Below are 21,140 nucleotides of genomic sequence, written 5' to 3' on the forward strand. Positions count from 1 at the left end.
AGGAACAGGTTCAATACTAATGATTTTACTGAAATCAATGGGTATTTTCCCATTGAGTTACTTTTCTTGACTCCACACCAAATCCGTCCTGTTAAATGGTTTTAAACTAGAAGGGGGTAGATTTAGACTAGATATTAGGAAGAAATTTTTTACAGTGAGGGTGGTGAAACACTGCCCCAGGTTGCCTGGAGAGGTGGTAGATGCCCCGTCCCTGGAAACATTCAAGGTCAGGTTGGACGGGGCTCTGAGCAACCTGATCTAGTGGAAGATGTCCCTGCTCATTGCAGGGGGATTTGGACTAGATGACTTTTAAATGTCCCTTACAACCCAAACCATTCTATGAATTCCCTTTCACTGTTACTTTCCACGACTGATCATGGGAATAACTGAGGGACAAAGAAGATCCTTTCTCTAAGTTCAGAATCACAACATCTTAAAGTTTTTATTTGTCAAGTATTCAAAGAACTAACACTTTTTCTGTTAGTAATTCTGAGTTTTGAATAAAAGACACTGAGCAAAGAGCAACGAGAATTTTTTTTGAAAGCAAAGTGAAAACCAGCAAACCAAGATAGTTCCAGAATTGGTAAGAGAGAGACAGTAGGATATTATTGAAGGACTTTAGAGGATCTCTCTAGAAATGAATGTTTGTGAAAGAAAATGCTGCCTGAAATAGTAGAATGGAGACTTAAGAAATTATTTTAACATGTATTTTTGTTATAAGCTTAGGTACTCATTACTAAAATTGCATGGGGGCATATAGCTTCTTTAGTGAACATGATGAGTTTTAATTTACTGAGAGGTTTTTATCTTGGATTGTCTAGCTCAGCTGATTGTCCTAATGCATACAATTGAACTTGATATTTTCTCGTGTTATTTTCAAATTAATAATCCACTGAGTAGTGAATCTAGATATAAACAGTAGGAGTTTAAATCCTGTTAGCTTAATGAATTACTTTTCATTATTGCAAGACTTGCTATAACAGGGTGTATATATATTAATTTTTTTTACTATTTGCATTACGCTGTAGTGTATTTTCATATGACAGCTTGTTCCTCCCATTGAAGTGAGTGTGGAATACTCACAGGCTTCGCTGGTGAGGAATCAGCCCTTAATATAAAATTTAATGCTTGTGTTAACTATCTTAGAAATTGTATAACGAAAATTTGTCTAAGATAGCAAAGTACAGTTTCTTTATTACTCTTGCCTTGTGGTTGCCTTAATGTCATTTTCTGTTAAGTGCGTTGAACTTACTGCTAGTCTTTTGCTCTTCTGTTTAGCAGCCTTACTGCCAGCTTATTCTATAATTGCACTATACCAGTGGTTCTCAAATTGTGCCTTGTGGATCGACAGTGCACTTGCTGGTAATCCACAGAGAGCTCCTGAGCTAGCAGGTACTGGCTTTCCTCCAAGTCCCCATCCAGGTATTTCTCTGATCAGAAACAGTGGAGTGGAGGAGAGAGCCCACGCCCTTAGTGCCTGCAGGCAAAGCAGTATCTCTGCTGAGCTCCTCTTCACTAAGTGAAAGTGTTTGAGAACCCTGGCATTGAACATTTGAGTTGCTTATGTTTAGACTGTGTTGCTGCTCCTTAATCATGCATGTTGCCCCTCCATTTCTGTGCAGATTGCAGCCCCACTCCGGAAGAATCTGGTCCAGGTATGTGCATTCATGGCTTCTGCTTCTTCTGAAAATTGCAGGGGTTTGTTCATAATTAACAACTGAACAAGTGCCTTGCTGTTAAGCTTCACCATTTTGAAGTGGTAATGCAGTATCACGTGAGTTACCTAAGCATATTGAGAAGTTATTATTTGCTAAATAATAGTGCACGGGGGTGTCTGGTAACTTCTCTTGTTCAGGTATGGGAGAGCACTTGTTCATGGTCTCTTTGGTTTCTGCAGCTGATGTGTTTTAGCAAACTGTTGTAGGTGACAATGATCTGAAGCCTGTTCCAAATGTCATTGAAGTCTGTGGGAGTCTGACATTTCAGACATTTCAAACATGCCCTTCTATATGTGCTGTTGAGCTGGCCTTTCTGAATGAGAACTCGAGCAGAACATGGAGCAGTCACCAAGGCTAATGGATAATCTCTGTTGTGGGTACATACCAAGCAGTGTTGGGCACTGCAAATCTTATGTTTCAGAACACAGAATTTAGGTAGACTTTCATTCCACTGTTAGCCGCCTTTCCTCTGTCCTTGTACTTCCACACACTTGTGATGTGTTTACAAGGTCTGAATAATATGCCTCTGTAATACCACTCTCTAGCAGGTAGATGGCTGCAGTTTCTCCCATTTGAGATCAGTTTTATCTGAGTTCAGTGAAGGTTCTGTCTTTGAACTGTTACAGCATGGGCTCCTGGGTTTAGTGAAACCAGTGGGAAATAAAGCCCTAGTGCAGGTATGTTTTCCATCTTCACGAAGTATATTAATGTTCTTCTCGGGTATCCACCCTATTTCCTTCTGTCACTGAGAAAATGTTTTTAAACAATAAAAGACTTCACAAGTTTTTAATTCTTGGAACATCCCTTTAGTTTTTGCAAAATATGAATGTGGTGCATAAATGAATAGTAGTTATTTATTTTTAAGATGGGAGTAATTAAAAGCAGTCAAGTCACCCCAACTGGGTACCCAGATATACCCGAAACTGCATCTTAAGTGGCTGAAACTGCAGTGTAGTGAAGTACTTAATGCTTGCTTCCCTCTGAAGCCAGATGTGACATGACTGTGTGCTTAAGTGGGTTGCTGATAATACTTTACTGGATCAGGGCTAAGCAACTACCACTTATTTAATAAATCTCTTTTAGACATCATGAGTCCTTGCCACCCTGACCTAAAACAAGAGCAGCTGTCAGTGCCCAGTACTTTGATTTATGGATGCTAGGGTTTTTTTAATATGAAAAGACTAAAAATATCTTGAAGGATCTGGAGGATATTTATTTTAATAATATTTTTATTGCTTTGGAGAAGAGAGACTCCTACGGGGGAAAAAAGCAAAACCTTTTCCCACCTGACATTACATCCTTGATTTATACAGGCTTTATGTATTAGGTTTTCTTAACAAGATTTTTTTTTTTTCTTATAAAGTAGTCAATAGTGTATAGTCAGAGAAGGTCCACTATGTGAACTCATAGGCCTTCCCTCCCTCCTTCGTTCCTTCCCCCTTCCACTGTTTTTCAAAATGCCACATTTCAAAGTCTACGAAGTAGCAAAGTAGCAGCAGTCATAAGAAAAATAGCAAAGACTTAACACGGCCAAGTCTGGCTGTTTTTTACCAGCCAGAATTCAGTTGTAGCTGTCAGAGTGGAGACTGCAGGATTTGTCTCTTGCTGTACGATATAAAGCACTTAAAGCAAATGATAGGAATCCTGTTGGTTTGTACAATGCCAGTTTTTAAGTGGAATAACTTTTAACATTAATTAGAAATGGGATTTGTGTCCCAGACATACCAACATCTTGGACTAGGTCTCTGGCTGTTGTAAATCTGTAACAACTTGTTTTTCGTAGAATCATAGTATCATAGAATCTTCATGGTTGGAAAGGACCTTTGAGATCATCGAGTCCAACCAAATAACCTACAATCTCTGCCACTAGAGCATGCCCTGAAGTGCCACATCTAGACGTTTCTTAAATACCTCTAGGGATGGTGACTCAGCCACCTCCCTGGGCAGGCTGTTCCAGTGCCTGACCACTCTTTCAGTAAAGTAATTCTTCCTAATATCTAATCTAAACCTCCCCTGCCACAACTTCAGACCATTTCCTCTGGTCCTGTCATTATTCACCTGGGAGAAGAGGCCAACACCCACCTCTCTCCAACCTCCTTTCAGGTAGTTGTAGAGGGCAATGAGGTCTCCCCTCAGCCTCCTCTTCTCCAAGCTAAACATGCCCAGCTCCCTCAGCCTCTCCTCATATGACCTGGTCTCCAGACCCCTCACCAGCCTGGTAGCTCTCCTCTGGACACGCTCCAGCACTTCAATGTCCCTCTTGTACAGAGGGGCCCAGAACTGAACACAGTACTCGAGGTGAGGCCTCACCAGTGCCGAGTACAGAGGCACCATCACTTCCCTGCTCCTGCTGGCCACTCTATTCCGGATTGTTTCTAGCCCTATGTCAAATCATCCTACCTACGGATCTGCCCAGTCGAGTTTTAAAAAGTTCTATTTGTCTCATAGAACGTAACAGCAGAGCTCAGAGTAGATTTCACATTAGAATTAGTGCCTCATGGTGTTTGAAGGTGGCATTGATTGATTTGATAGCAAATATACTTTCAGTAATAAAGTTCTGTCAGGAAAATTAATGAGGGGAAGACAGAAGGACAGGAAAATCCAGTTGAAAGTTGAACACTTAGAGTTCTTTCACATTTATTTAAACACTGCCAATGAAATGTTCCAACCCGATTTGAGCCTGGGAGTGCAGTTCCTTTTATTACTGTTTATTGTTAATAGCAACTATCACTGACTAAAAACTTAAAAGAACATGGGTGACACCTCTGTGAAGTAGATAGCAAAAAGCATTTAGAATTTTGCAGACTGACAAGGGTTTGTTTTTTTATGGCTGAAATTTTAAACCAAGAAAATACACAGCACAGAGGATTTTTGCTCCTTACCCCAGATGAGCCATTGCAGTGCATGTGAGTGTTGGGAGAAAAAAAACCATCTAACAATTGGTTTCTCTTCAGGCAGGCTGGTATACCACCAGTGTACTTTGTGATTACCACAGATAAACATATTTTTCAAATGAAGTGCTGCCAGACACACTACAATTTTAAATCTCCACTGAGTTAATAACTATATACATGTATGTATATCCAGGCAATGAGATGATGATGATGTGCTGGAAGATCTTTTCAGTTCTTTTTGTCATTCTCATTTGTTTATCGAAAAGCTCTTAAATGCAGCAAGAGAAACTCTGTTAGTATCATCTGTGTTTTGCTTTTTAACTGTTCATGGGGCCATGTTATGGCATCTGATTTATTTTGAGAGAAAATACTTAATACAGTATAAAAGACAAGCTATAATTCCTTGCCTGTTTTTTTGATGTTTCCTGCGGGGTTTTTTGTGGCAGTGTAAGAGAGCCAAACAACTTCCCCTTTCTGTAGTTTATTAGGTTATCTGTCTACTGCATAGAACTAAAGCAAAAAGGATAGGTCTGTTAATCTCATCAGTTATGTTTCTGTTAGCAGACTTCCAAAGTTCCCCTCTTTGGCTGGTTATCAAAGAAACTTTTATTATTGCTAGCTCTTAGTCCTGCCTTTGAGTCAAAATCTCAAACAACTTCCTTTCAGGAGCTTGAAGTGTCCCATTCATGCAGGTTCTGATCTCTACGTTGCCTTGTTCCTACAGCCAGCTGGGCTGGGGTTCTGCGTGTTCTGTTTATGAGCTCTGGTGCTTTTTAAAAATAAAACTCATTGTCCTTCCCTTTAAAAGGAGAGATGTTCTGTTTCAACCTTATATTAAGGAGGGCAAAACCAAAGCACTGTTCTGGTTTTTTATATGTATATTGCAGAGAGAATGGATGTTGGTATAGTATCTGAATAATTTTTCATATGGTCATGGAAATGGGTTTTTGAAATCAGTGTTTGATTAAGACAAAAGATGAAAGAAGGAAAGAAAAAAAAGTGAGCTTATGGGGCATTTTAAGGCAGAACAATCTCTTAGGGAGAAGGAAGGCACCATGTTTTGTCCTAAAATAGGACTTCGGCAATCTAGTTTCATTTCTGTGCTTTCTGCATAGGACCTTGAACAGAGTCCCTCTGGGACATATCTCATGTATTTCAGTGGAAGACAAGCTCCACACTACCTCCAAGGATCTGGCTAACTCCCATCTAAATCACTATACTTACTGTTTCTTGCTAGCTAGCTCTAAGCCTTCAAAGCCACTCAACAGACAGAGGACACTTAAAAGAGTACCTACATGAATTTTTCACCTCTCTGCCTTATTATTCCTATGCTGCAAATGGGACATAAGCATTGTCTTACCTCACTGAGGTGCAGCAGGGATCGATGAGATGGCGAGGCAGTTGAACGATACACCTGTGAGTCCACAAAAGATTGAAAGGCAAGATATTTGTGAGAAATCTCATTGACAGAAATGGCTAAGCAGATGTTCACTATTTCTGTTACACGATGGAGTCCATACTGTCTGTCCATGTATGCACTGTGAAAGGGTATGTTTGAACATGCACAGGCAGTGATATACAGTTGTGTATATAGATATTAATCTTTCTGTTATACTTTCCAAATCAGCTATTGTATGGGCTGTTCTGTGGGCACAAATCTGGGAGCTATTACATGGTCAGGAAAGTCATAACAGCCTTACAGAGTAAAATTCTTCATATTTTCCTCATGCAATAACCTCTTAATTAATAATAAGAAGGGAGTAACCAGCCAGCCAAAACAAAACAAGCCCTAAATATGAATTATCAACAGCTTTGACATGCAACAGGAAGTTTCTTCTTAATGCACGCTTGTTTGTTTCAAATAAAGTACTTACAGTGCTGTTAATTTTTTTCTTTTAACCAGGTGAATGGAGCGAAGCTCTTTATCCCTTGCTGACAACACTCACAGACTGCGTAGCCATGATGAGTGACAAGGCAAAGAAAGCCATGGTCTTTTTATTAATGCAGGACAGCGCCCCGACAATAGGGCTCTGCCTGAGCCTTCAATATCGCAGGGATGTTGTCTTCTGCCAAACTGTAAGCAAGCAAATATGCATGATTTGATTGCATTTCAACACATGGTAGGGTTTCTATGAAATATGAAAGATGACTATTTTCAGAACTTTTCAGATCTGTTCTACTCTTGGGTTTAACACTGTGATCTCCTCTCACAGGCTGTGCTATCCTGTCCTTACTGCTTACTTTTTTGACATTATTTGGCATTTGACAATATGTAACTTAAGTGTCTCCTTGAATATACCTTCTCTATTTAAAAAAAAAAATATATTCCATCGCTAGTGAAAATATCCTGCTGTCTACAGAAATAACCATTGCCTTCAAATGGCACCAAACTAAAACCAGAAGTAAGATATGAAAGAGGGGTTAAAAATAGCCCATGAGCAGAAAGTGTACTCCCTCAGTTACATTTTGTTGTTTTCTGCATCGAGAAAACCAACAGGACCTGTGGTACCTAACGAGAGAAGTCCAGCTACAGGGAGAGAAATAAGTGGGTTTTTTGGTTTTGGGTTTGTTTTTTTTTTCCCCTAGAAGTTCTGTTTTTGAGCCTGGTGGGGGTCTCTTCTGTTGGACACAGACGAGCCGGTGTCTGCACTAAAAAACCTTCCACATTTCTTCTGCCCACTACACTTCTGTAGTGTGTCTACTTCCCCATGAAATCAGTATCTCATTCATTTATCTCTTGGATAATTCAAATATCTCTTGGAGTGTTTGGTGGGGCTGTTGTCCCAAAATGTAATAGCTCATAGAGATAAATTAAGGGAATTTTTCTATACAAAACCCACTTCATATTGCAGATAATTTTAAAACTCAATGCTTTGAATATGTTTATCCACCATAAACATAGCTTTATTGCCTTTTGTTTAATACTGCAGCAAAGTCATACACATGTGTACATATATGGCAGTCACCTGGGAAATTCCTTTGTTGACAGAGTGAATTAAGACTAGTACTAATCTTAGATCTTAGTACTGATCTTAGTATTAGGTCTTCAAGACCTTGTCCTGAGTATCTTGTGACACTAGAGTTTGAATCTTTGCATAAAGCAAACAGGTATTGCATTTTTGAGCTTTTTTAACAAGTCATTTTTTTTAGAAAAAAAATCATTTATTCATACTATCAACATTCATGACCTGGAACTAGCTGTGTTGCTTTTCCATCTGTGATTAAAACAATTTCCAAGGAGACTCTTTTGTAATTCGTACATTGTAGACCCTAATATAAGTGATTGTGTCCAGAAAACAAATAGACGTGAGAGCAACAGGATTCCCATTTTGGGAGAGCTTGCGAGATGAAGGCAGCGTGCCCTGAATCTGCTTTTATGAATGTTTTGGGGTTTTGTTGGTTGGTTGTCTCTCTTCAGCTGCAAGGAAGAGTGACATTTAAGGGAAAAGAGCATCAGTCTGGCAGATTTTATGGCACCTCTTATATGTGATATTGTTTCCGTTTGGGGCTGAAGAACCCTTTTTGTCTTGAATCATTTCACTCTTGTCTGTTTTCTCTCCCACAGCTGACAGCTCTCATTTGTGGTTTCATTATCAAGCTGAGGAACTGCCTGCATGATGATGGATTTCTAAGACAACTCTACACCATTGGCTTGTTGGCGCAGTTTGAGAGTTTGCTGAGCACTTACGGTAAAGGCACAGGGCAAGTGGGTGCTATTAGCTGTTGAGTCTGCAAATTCTTCATTTAATTGGCTACAGCAGAATATGAGTGTTTGTGACAGTCTGCAGCTTAGCTACAAAATGATTTTGAAAACTGAAATGCAAAACCAGATTATATCTGGAGTACTTAATTAGCTTACAACTCTGAATTTTTTTTTTGCATTTAATTGAATTACTTCTAAAAGATAAAGTGTACTTGGTTTATAATACAAAGGAAAAAAACCCAAAACATATCATAGTGATTTTTTTTTTCAGAAAAGACATGGATTTAAGTTCTGGTAAGCTGGGAGAAACTGTGCTCAAAATATGCTTTTTCAATTGTCTTAACCTCCTGTAATCTTACAGTACAAAGTGAGGTTGGAGAGAAAATAGAAAAAGGGAAAGTACTTCACTCAAAAGCGTTTCACTCCTGTGTCTGAACAGCCATCTGGGTTGCCAGTTAGGGAATGCTTTACTGTACAAATCTGGAATGTCCTGTAACTTTTCCAACACACTTTTCCAATGCAAAGGCTATTATGACTGTGACAATGCTGAGAAGTACTTACTGGCATCATCTAAATTGGAAAGTCAGCATATAGTCTACTTGAAGAATAGTAGTCTGGACTGTACTAGAGAATTGGTGTTTTCTAAACTTGCTAAACTCGTAAAGTCATGACATTGTCTGCTGTCTGTAGGTCAAGGTGAAGGCTTGAGCTCCAGAGCCTCTTCATCCATAAAACTTCTTTATGAGAGCAATGACCTACAGTTGTCATCAAATTGATAAAGGGAAATTATACATAACAAGTAATGATTACGATTCACTTTCTCCTCCTTGATTTAGGTGAGGAGCTGGCAATGCTGGAGGACATGAGTTTGGGAATCATGGACTTGAGGAATGTAACCTTTAAAGTAACTCAGGCCACATCAAATACATCTACTGACATGCTGCCAGTCATCACTGGAAATCGGTAAAAAAAGAATGCAGGGGGAGGGAGTAGGAAGTGGAGTGGGACTGCGGACAGGAGAAGCAGTGATACTGCGCTTGAGATGAATTATATGCTTTTCTACTGTGCTGGTTTTCTCCTCAGAACTTCGAATAAATTCTTTAAAGTGGACTTACTCATTTTTACTGATGTTTCCTTTTACAGGGAGCTAAGCTGAAAAGAGGTATATGGCAAGGCTCAGACCATGGCAGTATTGTTTTATGAATAAATATCATCTCAACCTAGCCTTCCACAACCAAAAGACAGAAGTATTGAATCTTTTCTTCAGCACTTGTGCTGTTTTTAAGTTTCATACTGACTTTTGAAGCTGATTTCATTGTCTGAAATTCACTGCTGTTGATCAGTTGGTCAGTTCTTTACTGTATGCCACTGACTAATGGGCTGCCATTACCACAATGAGACACAGAATGTGTATCAGGCAGTTGATGGGCTGCTGCTGAGGTGAAGCCTATTTAGGATCAATTTCCAAACTATCAGGGCCAAGCTGGCTTTAACTTATGGATGCTTGTGAAACACCAGACTTGGTTCGGCTACTTGTCTGAAAAATTTTCAAGTTTGAGCTTAAAAGCAATTTTGTTTTACAAGTCTGAAGTAACAAACATTCACATCCTCACATAAAGTGAAGTGTGAGTGATCTGTTACAGCTTTATTATGATGGTAAGCATTTACAATAGAGTCACACTTCCTTTTGAACGCTGCAGCCTGCTTATCAGCTGGCCTTGTGCTGGTTTCTGACATGGGGTGATGGGCCCCTGCAATAGAGTTCTTGCCCAGAGGGAGCCAGTTCACAGATGGGGATGAAGCTGTGGAAGGACAGAGGCCTCACGAAAGTCAATGTTTTAATGTTTCTCTATTTCAGAGTCTTTAGAATTTTTAGTTTCAAATTTGATTTCTGGAGGAAATAAGGCTTATTTGATTACAGTGTGCTGTACCAAGCTCCGCTTTAGCTTTGCCCAGCTTTGTCCACATCTTATAAAAACCTAGAATTCTCAAAGGTAAAAAAACATTTAGAGGAACTTGGTTACGTTAAGGCTCACATGCAATGAAAAGTGCCTGGCTGAAGGAGTTCTGTAGTACAATCATGTATGTTATGGAAATTGCTGAGAACTGTGGAAATGGCTGACAGCTGACAGAAAATTCCTTTCAAAGAAAACCTTTAGTTGAAACTTGCCATCAGCTATAGGACACTAATCAGCAGGAAGCCAATCTTCATTAGTTTCAGGTCTGATAGTGTTACTTATTATTTTAGTGTCTAGATTTTACTCAGGAAAGAGAAGAAAGAAATGGTGCATATTTATTTTGGTGCAAACTATTGGAAGCTTTACATTTAAAGGTGAAAATAGGTTTTTTGCTTTCAGACATAGCGTAGGATTTGTGTGTCCATCCAATGTAAATGTGCAACAGAGCAGTTTTGATTACCTTATTATATACTTCTCATAGTTCTTTTGCTGTACTTGAGAGTATATGCTGTACTTGAGAGTTCTGCACTGTAAAGACTCAGATGAAACACCAAGGTATTGCTTCTAATACTTAACACACAGCACATAAACCACAGTAACTTGTGTCTTGGCAGTTCTGACATAGGGTAATATGACATACCTTAGCCTCTACCGATGTCATAGGATAAGGTAAGTTGCGTTACCTCACATTTGCCATGAGATAAAGCATACACAGTGCTCTTTGCTGTAGCTCAGCTGACCCAAGGTAACCCGTTGTGCTGCAGGACGAGCTTGTATGTCTGAGTCATAAGTTTCTGTATTGGTGCTTTTGTTAGCTCCCCCTTCGATTTATGCTTGGGTTGCTACTGTCATTGTCTCTATCCTTGTGCTCAGAAATGTCAGTACTAGTGACTGTATCCAAAAATGTATCCTTTTATGCATGTGCATCATCCCTAGCCTTTAACATTTTAAAATCAAATATACTTTACTCTTGATGAGATGGGAACATGCCAAAATTTGGCTTTTTCTACCCAAGTTGTTCAAGAGGATCAGTATTAATAAGCACAGCAAAATCAGCTTTTGTCAGGAAATTGGCAGATCTGATTGAAAAGTCCATGGGGATGTAAAATCAACATTTTGGGTTGCTGAAGGTTTGTTTTTGAACTAGAATAGCTTTTCTGATTAGGAGGAAGCTGTTCCTTCGAGTCCTCAGTTTTGACTGATACTTATTTTTTAATACTCATGTTATGTTCTAGATGTTATCCCTCTTCACATAAATAACGCATTCTTGGAATGTAGCTTTTTGATCTTTATGTCTAATAGCTGTTTATTTCTTTACAGTGATGGATTTAATGTGAGGATCCCTTTGCCAAGCGCCTTGTTTGATTTGTTGCCGCGAGAGATTCAAAGTGGCATGTTACTGAGGGTTCAGCCTGTTCTTTTCAACGTGGGAATCAATGAGCAGCAAACCCTAGCAGAGAAGTAGGTATTCAGTCATGCAAGCTCAACCTTAATGGCAGTTCAGCAATCTCCTGTTCTGATGGAAATATGTCTCTGTGGAGTTGCACTGTTGCATTACTAACAGTGATTCAGTTTCTCCAATACACAAACAAGGGAATACTAAATGAAGATGTCAAATGCAAAACAAACAAAAGGAGGTCCTTCTTTATATGGCACATAGCTGTGGAGCTCCTTACCTCATGGCCTTGAGTCTAGTGCGGGTTTATGTAGTTCAGAAGTGAATCTACAGAAGAGGAAATCTATCATGGGCTATTTAACACAGAGGTGGCGCTTGTGACCCGAGACCTTTGTGAGTGACAGATCACTAGAGGCTGAGAGATCATTCTGAGTATTGTTCTGTATTTGCCCTCTTGGTTCTGCAGTCTCCCTTAGACTCCCGCTTCTGGCCACTGTCAAAAACCAGGATGATGGGACCTTTTTTTAACATATCTTTGCAGTACTTCTGTAATGCAAGACTGTTCTTGTAAAGCTGAAAAATATAATTATGTAATTACATTTGCTAGGGAAACTGTTCAGTTTTGGAAGAGCCACCAGAGCCTCCCTCTGTTATGGCCATAACCTGTAAAGAATACATTGACAGAGCACTACTCTAATGGAGAACTCCAGTGAAGTCAGGCATATGCGTGTTGTGACAGCAGCCTTGATGCTGCGGTAACGTGTGCAGTATGATGGTGGACAACTAGAAAAAGTCTAACAAAAGCATTCCAGCAGTTACTGTTGTCCTCTGTTGCCTATAAAGGGAGCCCAAGGTGACTAGCACAGTTACAGATGTCTACACTTTGTGTGCGTATCTACGTATGTACAGTTAGATGAGATGAATCACGGCATTGTTGACAATATTTATTACATTCATGGTTTATTACTCCTACATCCGTATTTCTCCTTCTCATATCTGAAGTCAAAATTCTCAATCCTATCTACTTATGTTATGGCTATTATTGGATTATGAACTAAACTAGTAAATCCATTATTAAAAGTTTGAATTTAGGCAAAATGATTTACCAGATGGTTATTTAATATTGAAAGAGACACACAAAAGCCAACACATTTTAATTACTATTTTCTACAAGATTTTTCATTCACCTTCCTTCCCACTTTTACGCTCACACTGATATATTTTGTTTTTCTGTAATGAATCACTACAACACTTTTCTGTTATACTTTACTCTGCATTTGAATGGTTAGGAATTTCATGGGATGAATCTTTAAACTGTTTTCTTGTAGTCATATTGCCAAGTGCAGTTCTTTCAAAGATGAGGTGAAGCATTCTACCTTGGGTTTAACTGTTCCCTTCTTCATCTTTTAAAGGTTTGGAGACACCTCACTGCAAGAAGTAATTAACATGGAAAGCTTAGTGCGATTGAATTCGTATTTTGAGCAGTTCAAGGAAGTTTTGCCTGATGATTGTAAGTATTTGGTAATTAATGGCAAATTTGATTGAACAGCACAATTTAGGCTGATTTCATTTGTTTGCCTCATGTTTGTTGTTTAAATGTTAATGATACGCCAGCATTAGTAACTTCCAAGATATGGTGCAACTCTATTTTAATACATTAGTACTAAGTAGGGCAGATTCCAGAGGTTTAAAGGTCAGTCTGATTAACTTTCCTTTTTTAATTTACTTTTACTTTACATCTGTAAGTGGTGTTATGTACTGTATAAAAATGCAACTAGGAAGTTAGATTGTTGTGAGGGGAAGGCATAAAAGTGACAAGTTACAGCAGCAGCACTTTTATGTGCAGTTTTTGGTCACATTCTCTGGACTTATGATAACCTGCACAGAGAGCAACTGCCAGGTTTTTTTCTCTTTTCATGTTTTTTGAACTCTTTTTTACCTTTATAATTATTCTACGCTATTTTTAAAGAACCACTGCTGCTACGACCTTCAGTTTATCATTTGCCAGTAACACGCCTTACACCAGAGGTTTTTCTTCAAGTAACTTGAAGTTGTGAATAAGGCTGGTGTGCAGTGTTGGACAGGTGGCATTAACATGTACCTTAAGAGTGAAAGAAAACAAAATAGTCTTGTGTCCACCTGCCTTTTCTCCCTTAAAAAGAATGGCTACTTGTCATTACATCGATCCCTGCCACATTAAATGAGTACCACGAAGAGGGAAAATATGCCTCCTACCAAAACTTCCTTCTGCTTCACTGTTTGTCCTGGGTAAGTGCAGACATATTGTACCTGATTTTGCAATTCAGCTTGGAAAAATGGTTTGTGGTTATAAACATTAAGCAAAATTCTTTATTAGAAGTGTGAAAAAAATACTGCGGACGTCCCAGCAGGTGTGCTAAGAAATGCTCTGTGAAAAGCTGAGACTGTATGGGCAAACCTGGGACTGTGATTCTCATAAGGAATGTCTGAGGGTGTGTTTTGTACCTCCTCCATGGTGATATTTAGGATGTACAAAGTGAAACATACTTTTCCATGAACCCTTGTCAGGAGAGATTAAAATTTTACCTTTAACAGTAAAACAGGTGGTTATTATGACTAGCAAGTGGTGTAGTCTGTGGTAAGTAGAGGCAAAAGGAAAATCAAATGGATCATTCTATTGAAGATAGAATTACAGAATCATTTAGGTTGGAAAAGACCTTTAAGAACATCAAGTCCAAACGTAAACCTAATATTACCAAGTCCACTACTAAACCATGTCCCTCAGCACCACATCTACACATCTTTTAAATACTTTCAGATGCGGTGACTCAACCACTTCCATGGGCAGCCTGTTCCAATGCTTGACAACCCTTTCTGTGGAGAAATTCTTCCTAATATCCAATCTAAACCTCCCCTGGCGCAACTTGTGGCCATCTCCTCTTGTCCTATCTCCTGTTACTTGGGAGAAGAGACCGACCCCCACCTGGCTACAGCCTCCTTTCAGGTAGTTGTAGAGAGCGATAAGGTCTCCCCTCAGCCTCCTTTTCTCCAGGCTAAACAACACCAGTTCCCTCAGCTGCTCCTCACAGGACTTGCTCTCTAGACCCCTCACCAGCTTCGTTGCCCTCCTCTGGACACGCTCCAGCACCTCAATGTCTTTCTTGTAGTGAGGGGCCCAAAACTGGACACAGTATTCAAGGGGCAGTCTCACCAGTGGCAAGTACAGCAGGGGATGACCACTTCCCTAGTCCTGCTGGCCGCACTATTTCTGATACAAGCCAGGATGCTATTGGCCTTCTTGGCCACCTGAGCACAATACTGGCTCATATTCAGCCAGCTGTTGACCAACACCCCAGGTCCTTTTCCACCAGGCAGCTCTCCAGCCACACTTCCCCAAGCCTGTAGTGCTGCATGGGGTTGTTGTGCAGGACCCAGCCCTTGGCCTTGCGGAACCTCATACCAGTGGCCTCGGCCCATCAATCCAGCCTGTCCACATCCCTCTGTAGAGCCTCCCTACCCTCAAGTAGATCAACACTTGCACCCAACTTGGTGTTGTCTGTAAATTTAGTCAGGGTGCACTTAATCCCCTCATCCAGATCGTTGATAAAGATATTAAACAGAACCAGCCCCAATACTGAGCCCTGAGGAACACCACTTGTGACCGGCCTTGAACTGGATTTAACCCCATTCATCACAACTCTTTGGGCCCTGCCATCCAGCCAGTTTTTTACTTAGCTAGATTACGCCCGTCCAAGCTGCAAGCCGCCAGTTTCTCCAGGAGAATGCTGTGGGTAAAAGTGTTGAAGACTTTAATAAAGTCTAGGTAGACAACATCCACAGCCTTTCCCTCATCCACTAAGTGGGTCACCTTGTCATAGAAGGAGATCAGGTTAGTCTAACATACTATTTGCTGTGAGAGGATATGTAGTCCAAAAATAAAACCTTATATATCATCCCTGTGTGGTTCTTTTTGTCACGTAGTCATTTTTTAACAGTGCATACCTCCTTATTTATCCAGTCACTGCTTTAGTTCATGTCCTCTGTAATTACCCCTTTAAAAAAAAAACAACAAAAAAGACAGCCTATTTAATACTTCTCATTGATTTTCTTGAATATCTTGCTACATATGTAAGAGATGATGTGCAACACTTTGAACGTATGACTACTGAAAGTGCCCTAGATATTGAAAAATTTCAACTGATTTATTTCCACTTAGTGGAATATTAATGAACAGATCATGGCAGTGCGGTGTCCTGTCAGAAAGAGTGTTTCTTGTAACTGAACACTGGACAGCTTGCATATTTAAAATTGAAAATACAAGCAGAACATAAAGTATCTTCACAGTTTCTATGGAGACATGCATGATATCCTATCACCTCTGAGGGGCGATAATACAGGCAGTAACATGTTTATATACAGTTCTGAATAGTGTTTGAAAGCAAGTTCATCTATGACACACAAACCAAGATACTCTACCACTCTTACTCTCTTTGTTCACTCTGTTATTATATTGCTGTCAGATTTGGAGCCCTTGAAGTTTTAAATAACCTGAATGTACATTTCCAGTTGAGTTTAATTAAACTTGAATTTGTTTTGTTTGTGGTACTAAGTAATTAAGAATTGGATTTATTGTTGTAAGCTTTGTTAGTTTCAAAAAAACACAATTGTGTTTGCAACAGGCATGTAGGAATGCTTTCCACAGAACTTATCTTTGTAAAAGTGTTGAATACAGATAAATAAGTGGAGTTTGTTTTGTTTGTTTTATAGGTCTACCTCGATCTCGTAGTCAGACGTGCCTGCCTGAACTGTTAAGATTTCTGGGACAAAATGTACACGCAAGGAAAAATAAGAATGTTGATATCCTTTGGCAAGCTGCTGAGGTATTTATTAATCTGGAGCATCTCTGCATAGTTCAGTTGGTTTTCTGTATGCATATGTATTTTTCGCCTTTTTTATTACCAATATGTTTGAATTTCTTCATTTGCTTGCATGTAGCTTGGAAATGCTGCCAGGCTAAACCTCCTCTAGAATGATACATGGGGAGATAAAATGTATTTTCCCCATCAATATTTTCCCTACAACTCATGCAACAAAGTTCTGCTGTCTCAAAAATGACAACTTTAGACATCAAAGTCCTACGCAACATTTGTGTCTCTCTGAGGAGAAGTACAGGTGTGTTCTCTGACAGAAGGTTGTGCATGAGGAAGGAATGATGAATTGTATATCCCATTTCTAGATATGCCGCAGACTAAATGGTGTTCGATTTACAAGCTGTAAAAGTGCCAAGGATAGGACTGCCATGTCGGTCACCCTAGAGCAGTGTTTGATCCTACAGCATGAACATGGAATGGCTCCACAGGTCTTCACCCAGGCTCTGGAGTGTATGAGGAGGTAAGAGTTTGACTGCGTCACTTATTCCTAAATGAGGCACCATGCAAACTGCAGAGGAGCACCGGTCTCTGTTTCTATCAAAAGGGAAAAAAGTAGAAGTCAGAAAATGGCAAAACTGGCTGCTAGAATTCATCCCTCCCCTGCATGAGTGAGTTCCGTATGCTAAAGCTGGTTGTTACCAGATTTGCATCAGATGGGCTTCAGTTTTCAGTAGTGAATCAGGAGGTTTTCAGAGAAGCATGTAAAAATGTGTTTTCAATTAATGCTGAGCTTACAGAACAGGAAACTGGTGCTTCTTTGAGAGTTGTTTAAGGATGAGCTTACCTGAACTATCATAGCATTGGGTTTCTTAGTTCTAGATCAGGCAGATTTCTCAGGGATGACCTGTCTTTTGTTCTTGGAAACACAGACACCTGCAGTTTGCACTGGTTTGCCACGTGTCTTCTCTAGCAATGAAACACTGCTCACTGGGCGAGATGTCAGTACGAGTGTTTCACAATACAGCAACCAAATTTCATCACAATGTGTCAGTGTGCTGTTGTCGTATCAGTATAATGATGTTCTGTATTCTGAAGCAGCAGAGATGTTTGTAGAATTAAATATTGTACTAAAAAAAAAAAAAGAAGAAAATCTGTTTACTGTTGTTCAATGCCTTGTTTCAAGCACTGCTGGAAAACTCCGTAACTCACATACCAAAAGAAAGGATAAGAAATCTAGCTTTAGTCTTTATCGATGTAGTTCAACAATGCTGTTCAGTCCTGTTTTTCAACATTCACTCTTACCGAATGTACTGTACTGTGTGTCTTCTCACCAAATTCTCTAGAGTGTTCAATTCTCTTATCCTTTCTGTATGTTTTTGCTGTTTGACCCTTTCTTACTCTTCAGTTATCTAGAAGGAAAACGTCTCATATAATAACACTTGCAGCCTCTTACACTAATAATTTGGTTTTTGTATCTACATCTGGTTGGATGTCACAGGACTTTTTTATTTTCACTTTTTTGCTGCACTTTTTGCTGCATTGTGACAGAGTTAGTACAGTACATGAAAACTGCATTCAGAGACTAATTAAACCTTGATATTAGAAAGAAAACTTGGAACAGCTTTGTGAGGGAGAAGTTATTAACTTAAAATGGAGCTAAGTGGCTCTCAAATATCTTTCTTTAAATTATGCAACTTGTCAACTGAGACATCTGAAAGAAAGCTTTGTTGCACAGTTGTTTATTTAGTAAGAATAAAAACTGAATGGGTATAATACTAGGAAGCTTGTTACTTTCTTTAGTTACTGAGTTAATGGTTTTTTTTTTTAATGCAGTCATGGACACAGTGAGACAAACATTAATAATAACATTGTTTTGGACCTTCAGACTATCAATTTAGTATAACACAGGATCAGATAAAGTATCGACCCAAGAAGCACATTGCTTTATGTTGACCTACACAGGGATGTTGAAAGAGGGCCAATTTAATCAAAACCTTTGGCTCATGTGTTCTAGCAACATCAGGGACTTGCTCTGACAGGTGAAAAACATGACTTTCTCTTCTGTTAAATCTTTGACCGAGAGAGATTGTGCAAAACAAATACTGACTAGTCCTGAAGGAATACTAAGATTAGACCATTTTTCAAGACCATCACTCTTTCTTCCTCACATCTCATTGCTCTCTGGGTTAGGTGGTTGTGTTTTTAAAATTATTTGCCAGTTCTGCTCAGAAACAATGGCACAGGATTAACAAAGTTTAACAAGAGAGATAGGATTAAGGAAAAATATGTAGGAGTCCAACTCCACGCAAACCCATTTCAACCGGGACAGGATGACCTGACCTAGATGACAGACAAATTGCTTCCAAATTCCTTTCCAAATTTGCCTTCAGAAAACTTGCTTTTTCTTTTAACTTGTGTCTTTTATTTGTGTAACTGTACTGTAAAAGGGAGACTTGGTTCAGTCTTGAAGAATTCTGAAGTTTCTGGGTCAGTTGGAAGGAGAGGGAAGAAGTACTATTAAGTTGTGAGACTCAAAAGTATTTCATCTCTTCTTTGCTGGTAACTTTCCAGAGAAGAAAAGCATCCTTGCTTACATTCTTCTATTCTTCAGAAATTAAGAAAACACCCTCTTCTTCCATGTGATGTTGGTCTTCAGAGGTGTTAGTTCCCACTTACTCCTCCTCAAGGCCTTCCTTTCCTTCCTAGTCTTGTGATAATTATGTATCCATGATGATTATCGTGGACATCAAGGAGAGAATATTGAGTGCTCGTTGTAGATTCTTGTAGAAATTCACAGATACAAGTTTGTGGCTTTCACCTTAGAAACAAATATTCTATTAGAATAAACTCACTTTTCTGTAAATAAGTCGCAGCTTTTCCAGTCCCAAATCAGATACATGGTAACTCACAGCCTACAAACAGTAAAGTCATGATGATATGTCTGGAAGTCCAAGCTGCAGAGGAAATGACTAGCTAGCCAGTAAAGGCAGGTCAAGAGTCGAAGTCCAACTGTATCACATAGCTTCTTCCATCCACAGCAGTGCCGACACTCCCCACTAGACCTGTGACTCCCTGCCCTCCTCCCCCCACCTGGTTACTGTCCCATCAGATACACCAGTGCAGCTGTTTGTATGAATATGCTTTAATCCAGTTTCAGTCAAAATCAGCCTGGGTAGCAAAATGCTTTATGTGTTTAAGGTAGCCCAGCTCATTTTCATTAAACCAATTAGGAAGTTGCAACACAAGCAGTTCAGCCAACAGAGAAGAGCTGTCTCTGATAGGGGATTTGAAAAGCAAAAAAAATGAAATGGGGTGAGGGAAATAATCTCTTCTAGCTGCCATGGTGATGATTAAAAAGGCTATGTAATAAAGCCCTGACAGTCATGTTTGGATATAACCACTCATTGCAATAAAACAGCCATGATAAAAAGCTTGGTTAGATTTCTTCACTGGTTGACCGCCTTTAAGAATAAAACTGTGGTGGGTTGACCCTGGCCACCTGCTTGACACCCACCCAGCCACCCTCTCACTCCCCTTCCTTAACAGGACGGGGGGGAAAATATTATGAAAAAGCTCGTGAGTTGAAGTGAAGACAGGGAGATCCCTTGCCAGTTACAGGCAAAACAGACTCAACTTAGAGAAAATTACTTTCTTGCCAATAATTTGGATGGTAAGAAACAAAGACGAAAAAATTAAAACGCCTTCCCCCACAACCCCTTTTGTCCCAGGCCCAAGTACTTCACTCCTTCATTCCCAATTCCTCTGCTTCCTCCCCACACTGAACAGTGCACAGGGGATGGGGAACAGGGGTTCAAGCTCAGTCCATTACAGCTCCTCTCTGCTGCTTCTGCCTCCTTGCACTCTTCCCCGACTCCAGCATGGGTCCTTCCCACAGGTTGCAGTCCTTCAGGATAAACCTGCTTCTGCGTGGGCTCTCCATGAGCTCAGTTTCCTTCAGGAAATATTCACCTGCTCCACCATAAGGTCCTCCACAGACTGCAGGGTGGATATCTGCTCCACCATGGTCATCTCCATGGCTGCACCTCCTCCCCTCCTTTCCTGACTTTGGTGCTTACAGGTCTGTTTCTCAGATCTTTTCCCATCACTCCTCACTGCCATGCAGTGTTTTGCCATTTCTTATGCACGCTTTCCCTGAGGCACCACCAGCATGGTTGAGGGGCTCAGCTGTGCCTGCGGTGGGTCCATTTGAGCTGGCTGGAACCAGCCGTGTCCAGCATGAGGCAGCTCCAGCTGCTTCTCACAGAGAGGATTCCCATACGCAAGCTGGATTAGCAGGGAATTTGCTGTGTTTCTTTACCCTGGTCCTCTCCTAGAAGTAGTCTGCTGATGAATATTTTAAGATACTGTACAATTTGGTATATTTGGTATTTCCAAAAGTTGAATTTTCACCCCTTATGTGGAAGCATCTAGATGGGCCAACAGTGACAAAGAAAGCACTTTCCAGCCGTCATTCCCACTGTATGTGTCTGTGCATATGTCTTTGTGTAAAATTGAATAGCTTGGCACTAATTTTTAATGGTAGAGATGTGGCATGTGATGTTCATAACATCTCACCATTTTGAGCCTTTCTTCCTTCTTTCCTTCTCCCATTGTTTTACTT

At 39.9% G+C, this 21,140-nt stretch overlaps 1 protein-coding gene across 15 annotated transcripts in view; it reads left to right on the plus strand.

The window, feature by feature from the left end:
• Positions 1-21,140, plus strand: part of INPP4A (inositol polyphosphate-4-phosphatase type I A) — a 131,654-nt gene that overhangs the window by 102,315 nt on the left and 8,199 nt on the right. For 14 of the 15 annotated variants that reach the window (XM_054212636.1, XM_054212473.1, XM_054212714.1 and 11 more), the window contains 8 exons: positions 1,623-1,655; positions 6,516-6,688; positions 8,178-8,301; positions 9,152-9,278; positions 11,594-11,734; positions 13,082-13,179; positions 16,416-16,528; positions 16,885-17,039. In XM_054212636.1, coding sequence (XP_054068611.1) covers positions 1,623-1,655; positions 6,516-6,688; positions 8,178-8,301; positions 9,152-9,278; positions 11,594-11,734; positions 13,082-13,179; positions 16,416-16,528; positions 16,885-17,039 — 964 coding nt within the window. The remainder of the gene's footprint in view (positions 1-1,622; positions 1,656-6,515; positions 6,689-8,177; positions 8,302-9,151; positions 9,279-11,593; positions 11,735-13,081; positions 13,180-16,415; positions 16,529-16,884; positions 17,040-21,140) is intronic. The other variant, XM_054212892.1, reaches the window with a different exon arrangement.

Source organism: Rissa tridactyla, chromosome 1 (assembly GCF_028500815.1).
Source record: "Rissa tridactyla isolate bRisTri1 chromosome 1, bRisTri1.patW.cur.20221130, whole genome shotgun sequence".
Lineage (NCBI taxonomy): Eukaryota > Metazoa > Chordata > Aves > Charadriiformes > Laridae > Rissa > Rissa tridactyla.